The sequence below is a fragment of the Canis lupus genome, chromosome 17, assembly GCF_003254725.2.
Source record: "Canis lupus dingo isolate Sandy chromosome 17, ASM325472v2, whole genome shotgun sequence".
NCBI lineage: Eukaryota > Metazoa > Chordata > Mammalia > Carnivora > Canidae > Canis > Canis lupus.
The window spans coordinates 29,629,307-29,649,108 of record NC_064259.1 but is presented as its reverse complement, the minus strand read 5'-3'; the positions used below and the strand labels follow the sequence as shown (position 1 = coordinate 29,649,108).

General features: G+C 38.1%; 1 protein-coding gene across 1 annotated transcript; it reads right to left on the bottom strand.

Moving 5' to 3' along the window:
• Window positions 1-17: 17 nt before the first annotated feature.
• Window positions 18-13,215, bottom strand: NDUFAF7 (NADH:ubiquinone oxidoreductase complex assembly factor 7). Its single transcript, XM_035700837.2, has 8 exons — window positions 13,137-13,215; window positions 12,193-12,303; window positions 8,368-8,581; window positions 7,488-7,546; window positions 6,642-6,752; window positions 2,012-2,155; window positions 808-981; window positions 18-294 (listed from the first exon to the last, which is right to left on the bottom strand). Exons 1-8 carry the CDS (start codon window positions 13,194-13,196, stop codon window positions 82-84), a joined length of 1,086 nt encoding a protein of 361 aa, XP_035556730.1. The 5' UTR covers window positions 13,197-13,215; the 3' UTR covers window positions 18-81.
• Between the last annotated feature and the right edge of the window lie 6,587 nt (window positions 13,216-19,802).

Genomic DNA, 19,802 nt, shown 5'->3' with positions numbered 1-19,802 from the left:
TAAAATATTTATTTTACCTGTAATATATGAGACGTGTTCCCTTTATCTTAGTCAGACATAGGAGTAAAATGTCCACACAGGTCACCGCCAGGCAAGTTCACCAAACCCAGCTACAGGTGACACAGAGGGTTTTGACTGACATGTATTCATCGGATGGCTTCTACCATGAAGTCTCTGATGGGGTAGCAAGGCAAAAAAGTTAAATCTTTCTCCCATCTTCTTAGGATTCATTAACATATCATACCCCTGAAGTAACTGTTGCCTGGCTGGCTCATCTGATTTGTCTAAAAGAACCTGAAAAGAAAAAAATTTCTTAGTAAAAATAACCAGGAGGATTCCTAGTTACATGCAGCATTACTAATGGCCATTGGCTGCTCAATAAAGAGTGCTTCAGCTGGAATTTCTGATCACCTGCCTCAGAATCATGGGGTGCTTATTAAAACACAGACTGCTAAGAAGCAAACCTGTGGATTTGTATGTTTAACATTCCTAGGTGGTTTGATCTACACTGAAGGGTTAAGCTGTTTTCAGGACACTTCTGAAATTCATACCCATAAGCACAGTCCAGTTTTCTTAATCAATCTGAACACTATTCGAAGTCGGCCTCATGTGGAGTGTGGGGTGAGTCCGAAGCAGCCCCACCCCCAGAGCAGTCTGGTTGCACTACACCCTACACTTCTGGAAAGACTACCCAAAATGCGCTGAACGAGAAGAGCACTGAGGCCAGGTGAACTTACTATTTTACATGGTTTTTTTTTGAAATACTACAAAATTAGAATATTTAATGATCACAAAATAAATCATTACCTTCAGTCGGACATCAATGCCCATATTTTTTAAAAACGTCTGTTGTTTTATTGGCCCCAGAGAAGCTACTTGTCCCTCTGCCATTCTGCGCAGGTAACTGAAATCCACATCAGCTGTGAGATCTGCTGTTCCTGGGGCAGTCAGGACATCATGAAGCTTGTGGCCACAAAACCCCTTGAACATAATTTTTTAAATGATGAGTTTTTATCCCTTTATGGTTATCATTATCAAGATTAAAGACATGCTATCATTTGGCACATTTTACATAACTGAAAAAGAAAAACATAGCCTATGTGGTTTACAAACTCTTAATATGGTAGCACCTCTTCCTCAAATGAGATGCTATGTGGAAAATCCAATGGGAAGTACAGCACTGAGTGCCTTGAGATGCTACCTTTCACGTTTCATTACTGCCTGTGGTGATGAAGTAGAGATCCCATCAGAGGTCCCATCAGAACTGAGTGCTGATCACCAGACTCTAGATGGCATTTGACAAAGCATATCCATCAACCACATGCATCAGAATCTCCTGAGAACATCTTACTGCTCTTTGCCTAGGCCTAGTAAATCAGAATCCTGGAGGTAAGGCTAAGGAATCAGCATTTTAAAAAAACAAAACAAAACAAAACACACACTCCAGAGTTTTGTTTTTTGTTTTTGGTACAGTAAAATTCAAAATTGAGAACCACAGATCTAGAAAATGACTAACAGTATCTAGTTAAATGTATCTCAATTCAGGTATACAGAACAGAATTGAAAAGGATGCTTAGGAAAAATAAAAATATATCCAGAAAGGAAAAAAGATTGAAAATATGATAGGAAAAGTCTGATTATAGTAACTATATCAAACCTGCAAAGTAGTATTTACATTTTTTTTTAATGGAGGGAGAGAAATTCTTAAGAACTTGAAAATCTTCCCATTTGCATTATTTGGATGCTAAGTAGGATCTATGTAGAGCTAGGTTATGCAGCTTAAGGAAGAATGTACATGATTCACGCCCTGTTCCAAAGCCAGTCTGCACGATGAGATCCTACAGTTTGGGCAATTAAAATAATATGAATTAAAATTCATAACAAATAATGTAATATTACAAGGCTACACACCATAAAAACCAAAGGTAAAAATCTTCAATGAGCTGCAAACCTAACAACCTAGATCATACCAATTAACTTATGGTCAGTCATGCTCCTGAATCATACATACTCTGAAGGTATCGGTCTTCGTTCCATCATGACCATAGTCGGCAATCAGAGCAGCACCTCCAGTTAATGCAATGCGCTGAGAAAGCTCCTGAATAATAACGCCGGCCTCAGGACACACTTCCACGTGGTCTCTTATTTCATCACGCTAGTAAGAGAAGAGTTGAATCAAAATCCATCACTGAAAAGAATGGTTTCCTTAGGATTTTCCTACAATGAGGATTTCTTAGTTACACTAAAAATAAATTCCTTCCCTATCCATTATGTTGTCTACACTCAACCTTTCACAGGACATCCTTTTTATTATACACAACTCCCCAGTGCTGTGTTGCTGTCCACTAAGTTTATATTTTAATTCTAATCCTTTTTATTTTTTTTTAACAATTTTATTTGAGAGACTGAGAAAGTGGGAGAGGGAGAGGCAGGCAACCCCTGAACGGAGAGCCTGATGCAGGACTCAATTCCAGGACCCCAAGATCATGACTTGAGTAGAAGGCAGACACCTAACCAACTGAGCCACCCAGGGAAACCTCTAATCCCTTTTATAAAAAGGCATATGTTCTCCCAAACTCCTAGATGGCCAATTCATTATCATTTTGTTTATAGTGATATTACTCTCATAATCATATATTTCCCTGGGTTGAATGCACGGGGAAGGAGTTTTGTCTGCCTAGAATGGACACTCAACAATTTGTGCTGAAAGAACAAATGATATAAACCCAATATAATAGGGACGCCTTGGTGGCTCAGTGGTTGGGCCTCTGCCTTCAGCTCAGGGCATGATCCTGGAGTTCTGGGATCGAGTCTTGCATGGGGCTCCCAGCGGGGAGCCTGCTTCTTGCTCTGCCTATTCTCTGGCTCTCTCTCCATATCTGTCTCTCGTGAATAAATAAAGTCTTTAAAAATAAGTAAATAAATAAATAAATAAATAAACCCAGTATAATAAAATAGACCCTAGTAAGCAAGTATATTATGATGCCTTCTGCTGGGGCAAAAAGTATTCCAGTGATACACCCTCTATTTAGAAACTTCAGCTTATAAACTTGTCAATGTACCTGAGGCCCTAATTTCCCAAGATGTTCAACTATTTACTGAAAGTGTCCTCAATATGTGCCTATTAATCTAAAAAGTGAAGTGACAATATTATGACTTGTCAACTTGACTAGTATATATGAAATTTCACTAATTTCTGAGAAAATAGTAAAAAACTCTTTTCATTATAAGAACATACAGTAACTTTTGCTCCTTCCTAACACCCCATTAAAAATGAAGTACTGGGGCACCTGGGTGGCTCACTCAGTTAGCTGGCCAACTCTTGGTTCCAAATTAGGTCACGATCTTGGGGTCCTGGGATCGAGCCCTGCGTCAGGCTCCTCACTCAGCAGAGAGTCTGCTTGAGGATTCCCTCTCTCCCTCTCCCTCTACTCCCTTTGCCCCACTCATGCTCTCTAAAATAAATCTTAAAAAAAAAAAAAGAAAAACAATAGGGACACGTGGGTGCCTCAGTGGTTGAGTGTCTGCCTTTGGCTCGGGTGGTGATCCTGAGGTCCTGGGATTGAGTCCTACATCAGGCTCCCCATGGGAAGCCTGCTTCTCCCTCTGCCTATATATTTGCCTCTCTCTGTGTGTCTCTCATGAATAAATAAAACCTTAAAAAAAAAATAGAAGTACTAACCTGCCCTGATCTTGTCTAAAATGGCACAGAACTAATAGGTATGGAGTAACACACTTAGCTCTTGAGTCTCTGCTCTTCCTACTGCTTACTAGAAACAAACTTTCAGAGTATTTCCTCATTATGTATATAATAGGCTTATTTTGAGGATTAAATCAAGCAATAAACTACTTAGTCCCCAATTCTATTAAATAAATTATTGTCGTTGAACTGTAAAACCTATGAGGTTAGCCAGTTTGGGCATAAGCTGACACACCTCAGCATACTGTGCTGACATTCTTACTATCTCAGACCACTCTTGAAGATGGCAGATTCTGTTACCATTTGCCCCATTAAAATGAGAGGGATTTTAAAAATTAAAAAAAAAAAAAGAGAGAGAGAGAGAGAGAGGGGGAAAGGGCAGCCTCGGTGACTCAGCGGTCTAGCGCCGCCTTCAGCCCAGGGTGTGATCCAACCTGGGATCGAGTGCCATGTTGGGCTCCCTGCATGGAGCCTGCTTCTCCCTCTGCCTCTGTGTGTGTGTCTCTCTGTCTCTCATGAATAAATAAATAAAATCTTAAAAAAAAAATGAGAGGGAAAAATCATCACTTCCCGTGTCATAAGTGACTACTACTAAAGTCACACTGAAAACAATCACATCTCCCAGGGCCAGGGGGTCAGCTCCTGGTAGCTATGAATTTGCTTCTCACTCAGGTAAAACTGGGTAGCCAGAATATGAAAAAATAGAATTGTTCATAAGCACTCAGGCTGTTATTTTAACTTATTTATGCTCTGCAAAAAACAACACGAAAACAAAAAAACTTAATTGATAGGCTTGTGTTTAAAAGCTCCTATACTTCTGAAGCAAGTAACTTCTGAGGAAGAAGTTCTTAGTTATGGTCCAGAAAGTAGATCTTTTTAAAAACAGGCAATCCATTCTGTTCAGATGACCCTTCATTGAATTATGTTCCTGTAGGTCTTACAGAGTTGTTATTTGGTTCCAGTAAGATTCTTGCAGGTAGAATGTTAAAACATAAGGAGCATGGGGATTTTGTATAATGAGAAGTAACGGGAAAAAAGTGAATTAGACTTTTACTGCTGTAATTAAAGCTTAGTAAAAAAAAATTTAAAAATAAAAATAACTTACAAGAAAATGAATGTTTTTCTTTTTGAGAGAGAGAGAGAATGTGGGGTGGGAGGCATGGAGGCAGAGGAGAGAGAATATCAAGGAAGCTCCATGCCCAGCACAGAGCCAGACACAGGGCTCAATCTCACAACCCTGAGATCATGACCTGAGCCAAAATCAAGAGTTGGACGCTTAAGCAACTGAGCCACCTAAAGAAGTTTCTGAAATCTGTAAAATGCCCTTTATCATTATAGTCAGTGTATATCTTACAAGAAGTGATCTTTTAAGAGAAATGAAGCATGTTTTACATAGTTGAGATATACTTTTTAAAAAGAGGATGGATTGCTCATCCAGAATGAAACTACACACACATATATATGCACATGCTCATATGTGTGTGTGTGTGTGTGTATATACACACACACACACTCACATGCTCTTAGAGTAAAATGTAGATTCTGAGAAAGGTTTCATGTATTTCACTTTTTTGTTAAAAGGCCAGTCTATCAACAAAGTCCCCAAATATATATATTTAGAAAAATAATGCCATGATTGAATTTCAGCAAGAATAATCTTATTTTACCTATTTACAACTAAAATATTTTTGTTTAGTTCAAAAACTATATTAAAGTTATATTTTTAGGTTATGAGACAAGGCTTTCATAACTACTTGAACTCTTAAAGTAAGAATGTTTTAATATAGGTAATAGACACTTTATTATTTTTTAAGATTTCATTTGAGAGAGGAGAGAACACAAGCAAAAGGAGGGGCCGAAGTAGAAGGAGAAACAGACTTTCTGCAGGGAGCTCAACTCCATCCCAAGACTCTGGGATCATATCCTGAGCCAAAGACAGATGCTTAACCAACTGAGCCATCCAGGCAACCTTAATACATGCAATACTCACTTTAGATGAAAAATTAGTTCAGCTTCCGTTTTTTCTTCATTATTACTTAAAGCTGCTAGGTTATTTAGGTGCAAAGATGATTTTTGTTTATCTAGAGGTACATATTTTGCTACATGGATATTTATGGTCTATAACAGTATTTACGTTAAACTTGATGCTGTAGTTATAAACTCCTAAAAATTAAAAAATAAATAAAACAGGCAATCTAAAGCCCAAACATTCCTGACAAGTATAGGATTTTTTGAATCCTTACACAACGACCCCAAGATAGAAAGGCTTTTATGATTATTCCTGAGGTCAATAGTAAGCAGCAGTAAATGTACCATTCTGGCAGTCTAGAATCAAACTTATTTAATCAAACTAATAAAAAAGTTGCTTTGAGAATTAAATGAGAAAATCCGGAGTAATATATACAAACTGCTGAATAAATAGTTGTTTTCACAGACCTTAAGCTCTTCTGGTCAGGCAGACAATACTAAAACCATGTCATAGGAAACTGAGGGAAAGGGAGAAGGTAAAGGACTTGCCTGAGTGAATGCTTACTAGCTTCCTTCTCACATTACATTCACATCATGCCGCCCAGAAATGATCCCAACCAGGCTCCTGACTCGAGATTCTCTGCACTTTCCACTATTAATAAAAAGCAACAAGGCAACTGGGTGGCTCAGTGGTGGAGCATCTGCCTTTGGCTCAGTCACGTTCCCTGGGTCCTGGGATCGAGTCCTGCACCAGGCTCCCCACGGGGAGTCTGCTTCTCCCTCTGCCTCTGTCTCTGCCTCTCTCTCTGTGTCTCTCATGAATAAATAAATAAAATCTTAAAAAAAAAAGAAGCACCTCACATGTTACGGCAACCCTTCCCTTGTCCCTGTCAAGGAACGCTATAACAGGAACTCAGAAGATTAGACTATCAAGATTTGGTTGGCAATAAACTAAGAAGAAACATCTTCCTACTTGTATGAAGACTTCTGCTGGCGTGACACAAGGCGCCAAAACAAACCGCAGCTTATCAGAAACTTGTGGATCAATATCAATGAATACTTCTCGCCATCCTTGTGGTGTTTTCTAAACACAAAATAATGCATAAAAAACAATTTTTACCAGTTTTTTTCTTAGAATTGGCTCTACTAAAAACAACTATTATTTTCTCCTACTACTACATATAAAACAGATGTCTAACATTTATTTACAGAGTCCTTTACCACTTAAAATTATTTAAAGGCAATACTTCATTTCCTTTGAACATTAAGAGGTGACTGGCAGACATCGACTACTGGTGTTGGTTAGATAAGAGGCGGAGCCACAGAAGATAAAATGACCAGCATGGCAAGTGCCCCCTTCAATGGAAAACAGGCTCCGAAGGATGAATCAGAAGCTTCTGCTAACAAATCAATACATGCTCTTGGCCCTAGAGATTACCAGTGCACATACATCACCACCAATCTTAACTCCGCTCACTTCAACTTTAATGAAGAAACATTTTAATCTCTGGATATTAACACTTTGCTAAAATGTAACCCTTGCTTGTACTATAGCCATTTACTGTCTTATATTGGCGTATGTCTTTACCCCTGGAGAAAAAAGCATTCTTCCTAGTTAACCTAAGAAAATGAAGGTTCCACTTAATAGTCCACTTTTGGACTATTTTCTTTTCTTTTTTTTTGGACTATTTTCAATGATTTATATTTTTCAGAATTCCAAATAAAGTTAACTTCAAAAATAATCAATTACCATAAGTGTTTGCTTACAACATAAGGCCCTTTGTTACTCGATATAAACAGGACTTTATCTCATGTATACCTGAAACTTATGGACAGGAAGAACGTCAAAAAATTCATGTGCAAGATAAAAGCTGTACCCTATTTAAAAACAGAAGAAAAAACCTGTTTCAGCATTTTTAAGGTAATACTTCATTTTTTTGAACATTAACAAAAAGAAATGCCTAGGAACTTGTGGTGCTTCCACAACCATCACTACCGGAGAATCCCCCCACCTCATTTACTTCTTCACCTTACTCTGTAGAGCATACAAAAGAACAACTACTGCTGTCCTCATTTTCTACATATCAGGATCAGACAGCCAAAATATCTCAATTATCAATGTAAATTTTTATTCATCACTAGGCATGAAAGAAATGAGAACTCAAATTTGTTAGCTAAAAGAGGCTTTGAACGTTCTAAAATCATCTGAAACAGCTGAGCCCAGGACTGGCTGAGGTGGCCTGCCCAAGATCAGATAGCCACTTTAGGTGTGAGCAGGGATTCACCAACATAGGACTCTGGCCCGGGGCAGGGATTTTCCCTCCTCCCTAAAGATGAGCAAGAGCATTCAAAAGATGAAAGTTAAACTAAACCCACCTAAAGCTGCTTCCATCAGGCCCCACCACCTTGGGCTGCTTCAGCACTAGTACTACCTTAGGGATCCAGGAAAAACTAAAAAAACAGCAATCTACACTTTTTTATTTTGCAAAACCTCATGAAATTCATTGCTCCTTATTGTTAGTCGTGTTATTTTTAAACACAATGCTCTTTTAGAGAAAAGAATTCACTATTCCCAATAAGTGAGGGATCTGGGAGCACTAACTCAATCTATTAGAGTGCCCTGCATGGCTACGGTCATCTATTATTGCTGTGATGGGATGTGATCAAAACTATTTCATTACACAGAGTAAAATAATTACCTTTTGGAACATCATGCAGATCTCGGTACCATGAAATGGGAATCCCAGATTTCGTAACACCTTTCATATATACAGAGGATCCAGCATTTCGCTCCAGCGGGATCTTCTCTTCAGTCAGGGTTAATGCCTGAATCTCACTCAATTTTTCGCTCACCTCTACCATATGTATTGAAATGTCACAGTTTTTCAGCACAGATCCAAGCTGGCTGAACACCTAAAGACAAAAAGAAGGAAAAAGTGCGAAATATAATGTGTTAAGTAGATTTTGGGTTTTCTAACCATTTACTTCAATAATTCACTCCTGTCACACAAGCCACTTTCCAGCAGTCTATGAGAATCATAACCTAGGGTGCCTGGGTGGCTCAGCAGTTTGGTGCTTGCCTTTGGCCCAGAGCATGATCCTGGAGTCCCAGGATCAAGTCCCATGTCAAGCTCCCTGCATGGAGCCTGCTTCTCCCTCTGCCTGTGTCTCTGCCTCTCTCTGTGTCTCTCATTAATAAATAAATAAAATCTTAAAAAAAAGTAATCATAACCTATCTGTTATTAAACAGTGCCTACACGGGCAGCCTGGGTAGCTCAGTGGTTTGGCGCCGCCTTCAGCCCGGGGCATGGTCCTGGAAACTCGGGATCGAGTCCCACGTCGGGTTCCCTGCATGGGGCCTGCTTCTCCCTCTTTCTGTGTCTCTGCCCCTCTCTCTCTGTGTCTCTCATGAATAAATAAATAAATCTTTAAAAAACAAAAACAAAAATACTGTCTACATAAGAAATAAATAATACACAATTTTATTTGCTAACAATAAAAATTAGACTGATTAAAAAATGAAAATTAAAGATTTAGCATCTAATAAATAATCAGATTAGGGAATCTAAAAAGATAACAAGAAAATAAATTGTATATATAAATTTTAGAAAGCTGCTATGAAATAATCTCATCTTTGAGATGTTTAAACTGTATCTTCAAGAGATAAAATTTGAATGGCACTAAAATGGCACATTTTTAATTTTTTCTTAGCTACATGCATTTTTATAACTGTTGTAAACATGAAGAAAAAATGTTAATACTTTATCAATATTTTAATGCTAAAAATTCAATGCCAAAGCATAAAGTATGTCATTTTTCATCTGAATTTAGTTTTCATTGGTGATTTGATTCCTACTTTTGAGATCTAAATGTGTAGGTAAGAGCTGAGAATAAGGACAAGATGATTTTTCCAAGTTTCATTTTGAAATGAAATTACAAATAGGAAAAAACTTCCCAAAAGAAAAATCCTTCATGAATTATGTTCAAGAAATGAAAACAAGTCTATAAATATGTTTTTGTCTATTTTCTTAACATTCCTTTAAATTCTTTGGCTATTTAAGGTTGTTAGGACTTGATCTGGGAAAGTATCCTTTATACATTTTAAGAGCTGTGGGCTTGATTTTTAAAGTACTGAAACAAGACAGTATCATTTGAGAACTGTATTAGATATTTTATATTCATATGACTTTGCCAATTCAAAGAGCTATAAAATAGAGCCCTGGAAACCTAAACCAGTGGTTGGTTTCTTTACTCCCCAAATAGGATATAATGAGGATTATTTGCCTGATGTTATAAATTTTTTAAAAGCCTTTGACTCCTAATTTCAAGCAAAAATCATACAGCATCAAAACATTTAAATGTATACTGAATATGTGTCTTGTTTTTTTTACACTGAATTGCCAGATACACACGAGTTAAACTAAAAAAAGACTAACAGATTCCAGAACGGTGTAACTATGAAAGCTTAACAAATACAAACACTTATCCTGTACAATATTCCTCCTTTTCAATGTTTATAAAATATTAGGTAGAATGGTAGAAAGAATAATACATGGAAAAATATTGACTATCTGTGACAAAAGAAAGTGACCTGACCCTTCCTTTGAAGCCCCCATGTCCTCCCTTAGCGTTAGAGGTCATCAAGGTTCTCTATCTGAAGCTTAGCATTCCCTGCTTTTTCTTTATAACTGTTACTGAACACGTTTGTATCACCAAACACGTATTGTTTAATGTTGACTATTTGGGGATTTTATATAATTCAATCATATAATTCAATCATATGATACGAATTCTTGTACAAATTGCTATTTTCATTCAACAAGACATTGAGTTCCATCTGAATATTGTGCATTCTGCTGTGATTTCATCCATTTGCACAATCCTTGGCATTCACTGTATGACTGTAATACACTTATTTTTAGGACTTCATTTGTTTCTTTGAGAGAGAGCATTGTGTACAAACATGGTGTGAGGGTGGAGAGGGAGAAGCACTCATTCCTCACTGAGCAGAGAGCCTGACTCAGGCCTCAATCCTAGGACCCTGAGATCATGACCTGAGTCCAAGGCAGACATTTAACCAACTGAGCCACCCAGGTGTCCCAACTCTACTACAATTTATTGATCTATTTTCCCACTGATAGTCGTTTGGGTGGTTTCCAGTTTTTTTGCCATTTAATTTTTTTTTTTTAAGATTTTATTTATTTATTCATGGGAGGCACAGAGAGACAGAGGCAGAGACACAGGCAGAGGGAGAAGCAGGCTCCATACAGGGAGCCCGACATGGGACTCAATCCCGAGTCCTCAGGATCACACCCTGGGGCCGAAGGCCACGTTAAACCGCTGCGTCACCGGGGCTGCCCCTTTTGTTTTCTTTTTTTTCTTTTTTTAATTTTTTTTGCCATTCTAAACAAAGCAGCTGTCTTCTTGTCCTTGTATCCTGGTACATATATGCACTAGCTCCCATAGGGCATACACCTAGTAGTAAAACCACTAAGAATTTTGAGGTTTGCAGATGATGCCCAATAAGCACTTCTCAAAGTGCTTGTACCAAATTACACTCATACAAACAGTATATGAGAGTCCTTACTGCTCCACATCTCCCCATCCTCACCAACCCTTGGTGCTGCCACACCTTCTCGTTTTTGTGGGTACAATGGTATCCCACTGTAATTTTAACTTTCATTTCCCTGACTCCCAATTGGTCTGAGCATCTTTTTGTTTTTCCTGGCCACATGGATTTCCTTTTCCATGATGTCCTGTTCACACCTTTAGCCTGATTTTTCTGTCACAATCTTAATGGAAAGGAATTCTTTATGTATTCTAACTACCAGTTCTTTAATTAGTTATATCTGTTGCAAATAACTCCTCCCACTTTGTGGCTTGTCTTATCCCTCTCTTTACAGTGTCTTTGAAGAAGAGAAGCTCCCAATTTCCTTAAAGAACAAAAATTTTTTTTTTTTTTTTTTTTTTTTTTAATTTATGATAGTCACAGAGAGAGAGAGAGGCAGAGACACAGGCAGAGGGAGAAGCAGGCTCCGTGCCGGGAGCCCGACGTGGGATTTGATCCCGGGTCTCCAGGATCACGCCCTGGGCCAAAGGCAGGCGCTAAACCGCTGCGCCACCCAGGGATCCCCAAGAACAAAAAATTCTTTAATGCAGTTGCAATTATCCTTCTATTCATCTTTTCCTTTATGGCTTCTGCTTTTTATATAATTATAATTTTATATAAATTATAATTTTCATATAATTCAAAACTCTTTACCCAGAAGACAAACATATTCTCCCATAATGTCTTCTAAAGGTTTTAAACTTTCACCTTTCACATTCGTCTCCACCCTCATTTTTTGAATTACAGACGACAGTAAGTTACGATTTATTATGTCATTCTGATGTTGGAACTTGGCTGAGAAACAGGAGGTGAAGAAGGCAAGACTGAAAGCCAGGAAACAAATTTGCAAACAAGTCAAAAGAACAAAGATTCAGGTAAGTACACAAGGCTCTAAAGAATTTCTTTTATTACCTACCCTCAAAATATCTCCCGCGAGGGTACCCTTGCCTGGGCCCAGTTCCACCAGTTGGAAAGCTGCATTTTTTCCAGTGGCCATCCATTCGCTAATGAACCATATACCTAGCAGCTGTGACAAGGAAAAAACTACACTGAAGTATCATAAAGTATAAAAGTATCCTGCAATCTGAAACTCCACATAAATGCATACTTTATGCCAGGAAGCAAAATGTTTGCAAACAACCACATGTATATTAGTTAATATGTACATATATGTATGCCCATCTAGAAGCTCCACAGAGACTACATTACAAAAGATACCACTTGGAAAGCTTAGTAACAGGAGAAAACAGGTAAAAGGCAGTCTGCCCTGGAAGAGGTCTCATAACACAGGTCTCATAATTACAGGAAGGTACCAGTCTTTGAAAGCAAATAAACACATGAAATAAGATTATGCCGTATTTTTCATATTCATATGATTTCAATAATTCTACTTTCTTTTGTACACTATTTCCTATATCTAAATATATCAAGGGGGTTGGAAATGTAGAAATCAATGAACTAGAATTCCTGAAAAGAATTCAAAATTTCTTTACAGGGGGACTTTTGCTGTAACTATGGTGCAATCGTGGGTAGGGGCTTTCGAATGTGCTTCTCTCCACTAACTCCTTAGTGTCTTGCATCTTTTCTCTCTTCACTTATCTCTCTCTTGTCACTTATCTTTCTCTCTCTCTCTCTCCTATTGTTCTCTATTCCTTCAGCATATAGGTGATTAAAAATGAAAACTAAAAAAAAATCCAAAGAAAAGAAAATTTGATGAATCACAAAAACAAAGCTATAAAATGCTATATTATTATGGAAGAATACAACTTGATCTGCTTTGAATGCTTGTTGATATTCATTTCTTTTACAGGTTTTTTTTTAATTTTTTTTTTTTCTTTTACAGTTTACATTGGATATTACCTCCCCAAAGATCTGACTTATTTCCGGTGAAGTGATAAAATCTCCTTTTTCTCCAAGCATGTCACGATGCACATAATATCCCTGAGTAAAAAGAGAAAGTAGAGAAAACAAATTAACTTTCAAATACACTTTTTAAACCCCTCCAAAATCTTCTATGATGTATACAATGACATAAACATTTGGTAAGAAAGTTCTCTCCTCTAAATAAATAAGATAAACACAGTAACTTAACTTAAACTTTACAAAGTGTCAGTCATGTTGCAGAATGGGTGAAAACATGACAATTACTTGACCATAAAGGCAAAAGCTACACCATGTCCACCTTCACATCTAACACCCTCCCCACACACTTCCCATCCCTGCTCCCACAAACCATTAGAATAAGACCCTGCTTGCCCCTCCCCTTCAGCCTCTTCTCCCAAATTCTCACTGTTTCAACTTAGCCCTGCCTACTGGTGATGTTGTTGCTTGACCTGGTTGCTTATTATGTGGGAGCTCTCACTTTGTGAGAATTCATCAAGCTATGTACCTGTGATTTATGCATTTTTCTATATGAATGTTTATATCTCCATAAAAAGTTCTGAGTTGTTTCTTTTTTGTTTTTTAATTAGCTCTGCTTGTCCATACATCCATGCCATAACAAATGGTCTCCTTTTCCCCCTCTCATTTCTCCCTGGCAATCTCATCCTCAATAAAACTGAATCTGCCCAAACACCACCTCCCCTAACCTCCCCCCACCACCCCAGCCCTCCAATCTCTGACTAAATGCAGTGCCTCCCTTTACATGTTTATTTATTTATATGTCTGTATTCCTCACCTAGAGGCATAGTTATTTGGGACAGAGGACTATCATATTTACCCCCCCCCCTTTTTTTTTAAAGATTTATTGGATCACAACCCTAGCTGAAGGCAGGCATCCAACCGCTGAGCCACCCAGGTGTCCCTTTATTTACCCAAGTTTTAGCATACCAAGTCTTAGCATACGTCTAAAGGTCAAGATATATTCAGTAGTTCTTTGTTAAAAAAAATTCCCTACGCTCTTCAAGTCCCTTCTTCCACCACCTTACTCTTAGGTAACATGGGCTCCTGCACATATAGGAAGTAAAGAATGGTATAAAATAGGATTTACTTCCTGACCCCATCTGGCCTCCATCTGTTCCCATGCATTCCTCAGAACTCAAGATGAAATCGCTTTATCTTCCGCTCTTATCCAAACCCAATCCTGCCACCTGTGCTCTGGATCATCACCTCTCCTCATGGCTTTCATGGGCCAGGATCTTGTTATCCCCTCCTTCTCTGACAACTTTCAAAAAACTTTCAAATAAACTTTTTATGGAATCTGCCCAAACACTACCTCCCCTAACCTCCCCCCACAACCCCACTCCTCCAATCTCAGACTAAATGAGATTTAGAGATTTCTGCTCTCTCAGCAGCAGAAATATACTTGAATCATTCCCATTTTTAAAAAATTGTTTTCACTTCATACAGCATCCCCTCTGTTATTTTTCTCTTTCCCTTCATAAGTGAGCATTTCAGAGGTGTTTTTATGGCACATTATGAACCACTCTGGTAGCCTGATGAAGACTATGGATCCCTTCATATAATGTTTTTAAATGAAGAATTTAAAACACACAGGATTGCAAAAAGGTAAGTAAACCAAAAAATAAAGAAATACTCATCCAATATTTAAAAAATAAATTTATGATATAGTAACAATATGCATCTTTATAAGGGTATTAATAAACAAAGCCAAGCCTAAGGTCTAATAAGTAACAAAGTTTTGAAGTACAGAAGAGTACAATGAATGGTATTTTGAGATATCTACGATCACTGTTGGGATATGACAATGTCAATGATTTCCACTGATTGTGCTCAATCACTGATATTAGTGATGCCACTGGTTATTTCCTATGTTCATAATAAGAGAAATGCTAGATTTCAGTTAGAAGCTAATGAGGGAAATGCATGTTAAAACCATAAGATATCGGGATCCCTGGGTGGTGCAGCGGTTTAGCGCCTGCCTTTGGCCCAGGGCGAGATCCTAGAGACCCGGGATCGAATCCCACGTCGGGCTCCCGGTACATGGAGCCTGCTTCTCCCTCTCCCTCTGCCTGTATCTCTGCCTCTCTCTCTCTCTCTCTCTGTATCATAAATAAATAAGAAAAAAGACTTTAAAAAGGAAAAAAAAAAAAAACCCATGAGATATCACCTTATGCCTATTAGAAAGGCCACGATAAAAACACAAGAGATAACAATTGTTGGTGTAGAACCTCTTCTACACAAGGCCATTACTTTCAAGACCAGAAGATGTAGCTGATTTACCTAATAGATACAAACAGAAATTAAAATGAGGGGACAGAGGACTATGTCCCAAATGAAAGATAAAGACAAAATCACAGAAAAAAGCACTAAATGAAACTGAAATAAGCAATATGCCTGATAAAGAGTTCAAAGTAATGGTCATAAAGCTACTCCTCAGACTTGAGAAAAGAGTGAATGAATGCAAAGAGAATTTCACAAAGAGCCAGAAAATATTCAAAAGAACTAGTCAGAGCTGAAGAATATAATAACTAAAATGAAAAATACACTAAAGGGAATCAACAGATTAGAAGATGCAGACAGATTAGCAATCTGAAAGGGTAATTGGAACCAAAGAAGCTGAACAGTAAAAACAAAAGAAGAATTTAAAAAAGGAGAGTAAATTAAAGGACCTTTGCAACATCTTCAAGCATAAGTGCATTCACATTATTAGGGATCCCAGAAGGCTAAGAGAGAAGGGGAGGCAAAAAAATGATTTAAAAAAGTAAGAGGGGGATCCCTGGCTGGCTCAGCGGTTTAGTGCCTGCCTTTGGCCCAGGGTGTGGTCCTGGAGCCCTGGGATCAAGTCCCACATTGGGCTCCCTGCATGGAGCCTGCTTCTCCCTCTGCCTGTGTCTCTGCCTCTCTTTCTATGTCTCTCATGAATAAAAAATAAAATCTTAACAACAACAAAAAAAAAGTAATAGTTGAAAACTTCCCTAATCTGGGGAACAAAGTAGACATCCAGATCCAGGAAGCACAGAGAACCTCTAACAAGACAAACCAATGGGCAGCCTGGGTGGCTCAGTGGTTTAGTGCCACCCTCAGCCCAGGGTGTGATCCTGGAGACCCAGAATCGAGTCCCACGTTGGGCTCCCTGCATGGAGCCTGCTTCTCCCTGTGCCTATGTCTCTCCCTCTCTCTCTCTCTCTCTCTCTCTCTGTGTCTCTCATGAATATATAAAATCTTAAAAAAAAAAAAAAAAAAAGACAAACCCAGGAAGGTTCACAAGACGCAAAATAATTAAAATGGCAAAAAGTAATGATAAAGAGACAATTTTAAAAGGAACAAGAGGGATCCCTGGGTGGCGCAGCGGTTTGGCGTCTGCCTTTGGCCCAGGGCGCGATCCTGGAGACCCGGGATCGAATCCCACATCGGGCTCCCTGCATGGAGCCTGCTTCTCTCTCTGCCTGTGTCTCTGCCTCTCTCTCTCTCTCTGTGACTATCATGAATAAATAAATAAAATCTTAAAAAAAAAAAAAAAAAAAAAGGAACAAGAGAAAACAGTTACATACAAGGGAAGTCCCATACGGTTATAAGCTGATTTTTCAGCAGAAACGTTGCAGGCCAGAAAGGAGTGGTGATAAAGCATTGATATTAAAAGCACTGAAAGAAAAAAAACTCAACCAAGAATATTCTACCCAAGCAAGATTATTATTCAGAATACAAAACAAGTTGAAGGAATTCAGGAAACTATGAAAGGAAAATACTTCACAGCAAAACCAAACATATAGGGAAAATAACAGATTCATTACTTACAAAGATAGGACGGAGGTTAAAACACAAAAGGAGCAAAATCAATTATATGTTCAAAAAAATCAGTCAAAGGGTACACAAAATAAAGATGTAAATATGACATCATATACATAAAATGTGGAGGAGGGAGTAAAAATTCAGTGCTTTTAGAATGTGCTAAAACTTAAGCCACCATTAACTTAATATAAGCTGCTATACACATAGGATGTTATATATGAACACAATGGTAACCACAAATCAAAACCTGTAATAGGTAAGAGTTTGAGCATAATGCTAAGGAATGTCATCAAAGCACAAGGAGAGAGCAAAAGAAGAAAGGAACAGAGAATAACTACAAAAACAAACAGATGATGAACAAAATGGCAATAAGTATATATATGTATCAGTAATTACTGTAAGTGGAGTGTTCCAATCAAAAAATGTAGGGTGAATGGATTAAAAAAAACAAGACTTTTGTATATGCTACATACAAAAGATTCACTTCAGACCTAAAGTGAGGAAATCAAGAAGATATTCCATGCAAATGGGAACAGGCAAAAAAAAAAAAAAGAAAGAGTAGCAATCCTTTTATCAAACAAAACAGACTTTAAAACAAAGACTGCAGCAAAAATCAAAGGCCACTACATAATGAAAAAGGGATCAATTCAATAAAAGGATATGACAATTGTAAGAATATATGCACCCAACACAGGAGCATCTAAAGCTCCTGGGAATATAAAGCAAATATTAACAGACAGAAGGAAAAACAGTAATATAATAACAGTAAGATATTTTAACGCCCCACTCTTACACCAATGAATAGATGATCCAAATGGAAATTCAACAAGGAAACAATGGCTTCAAAAGACATATTGGGGGCAGCCCGGGTGGCTCGGCGGTTTAGTGCTGCCTTCAGTCCAGGACGTGACCCCAGAGACCCAGGATCGAGTCCCACGTCAGGCTCCCTGCATGAAGCCTGCTTCTCCCTCTGCCTCTCTCTCTGTGTCTCATGAATAAATAAAAATTTTAAAAAATCTTTATTTATTTTTTTATGATAGTCACAGAGAGAGAGAGAGAGAGGCAGAGACACAGGCAGAGGGAGAAGCAGGCTCCATGCTCTGGGAGCCCGACGTGGGACTCGATCCCGGGTCTCCAGGATCGCTCCCTGGGCCAAAGGCAGGCGCTAAACCGCTGCGCCACCCAGGGATCCCCCTAAAAATCTTTAAAAACAAAAAAGAATACTATATTGGGGAGCCTGGGTGGCTCAGTCAGTTAAGCATCCAACTCTTGATTTTAATGATCTCAGGGTCATGAGACTGAGCCCCATGTCGAGCTCCACACTGGACATGGAGCCTGCTTATAAGATTCTCCTCTCTGCCCCACTCTCCTCCACTGCTCTCATACTGTACACACTGTACCCATGCCTTCTTAAAAAAATAAATAAAAAAGGCAGAGGAACTAAATAGATATTTTTCCAAAGATATTCAGATGCCCAACAGACACATGAAAAGATGCTCAACATCACTAATCACCAGGGAAATGCAAATCAAAACAACAGTATCACCTCACACCAGTCAAAATGATTAATATAAATAACACGTACTGACAAGGATGTGGAGAGAAGGACACCTTTATTTATTGTTCATGGTTATATAAATGGTACAACAACTATGAAAAACAGTATGTAAGTTTCTCAAAAATTTAAATAGAACTACCCTATGGTCTGGTAATTCCACCACTGGATATTTACCCAAAGAAAATAAAAACGCCAATTCATAAAGATACATGCAACCCTATGTTTACTTCAGCATTACTTACAAGAGCCAAGATATAGAATCAACTTAAGTGTCCAGCAATACACAGGTGGATAAAGATGTGGTATACACACACATACATACACACACACACACACACACACACACACAATGGAGTATTACTCCTAAAATCTTACCATTTATGACAACATGGATAAACCTAAAGGCTATTATGCTAAGTGAAATAAGTCAGATGGACTAAAATACCATATGATTCACTTACATGTGTAATGTGAAAAAACAAAACAAACAAAAAACCAGACTTTTAAATACAGAGAACAACTTTTTGCTAAAGGGGAGAGGGATAGGGGGGCAGGTAGGCAAAACAAGTAACGGGATTTTAAGAAGAACAAACTTCCAGTTACAAAATAAATAAGTCACAGAGATGAAAAGTACAGCATAGGAATCACAGTCAAAAAAAAAGGAATCAGTCAGTAATATCGTAATAATATTGTATGGTGTGAGACGGTGACTACAACTTAACTGTGGTGAGCCCTGAGTAATGTACATAATTGTCAAATCACTATGTTGTACACCTGAAACTATGTCAACTACACTTCAGTAATTTTTTTTAAAATGAGGGAAAAAATCATGGAATATTATTCAAGCATAAGAAAAGGAAATCTAAAAAAAAAAAAAAAAAAGAAATCTACCATTTGTGACAACATGGATGAACCTTTAAGGCCTTATGCTATGTGAAATAAGAGAAAGACAAATACTCTAGGATTCACTTATGTGTGAAATCTTAAAAAAAAAAAAAAAACACCTCATAGAAAAAGAGATCAGACTTTTATTTACCAGACGTGGAGGGTAGAGGGAGAATTGGAGGAAGCTGGGCAAAAGGTACAAACTTCCAGTTATATAATAACTAGTATAGATGTGATGTACAACAGGATGACTACAGCTAACACAGCTGTATGATATACATAAAAAGTTAAGAAAGTGGGCTGCCTGGGTGGCTCAGCGGTTGAGCATCTGCCTTTGACCCGGGGCGTGATTCCAGAGTTCTGGGATGGAGTGCCGCATCCGGCTCCCTTCA

Coding starts and splice junctions, on each gene's coding strand:
- NDUFAF7 (XM_035700837.2), bottom strand. CDS start 13,196: ATGCTTGGAGAAAAAGGAGATTTTATCACTTCACCGGAAATAAGTCAG. Junction 7,547..8,367: donor TCTGCATGATGTTCCAAAAG/GTAATTATTTTA, acceptor GTTTTTAAATAG/GGTACAGCTTTTATCTTGCA. Junction 295..807: donor GCATTGATGTCCGACTGAAG/GTAATGATTTAT, acceptor TTTTCTTTTCAG/GTTCTTTTAGACAAATCAGA.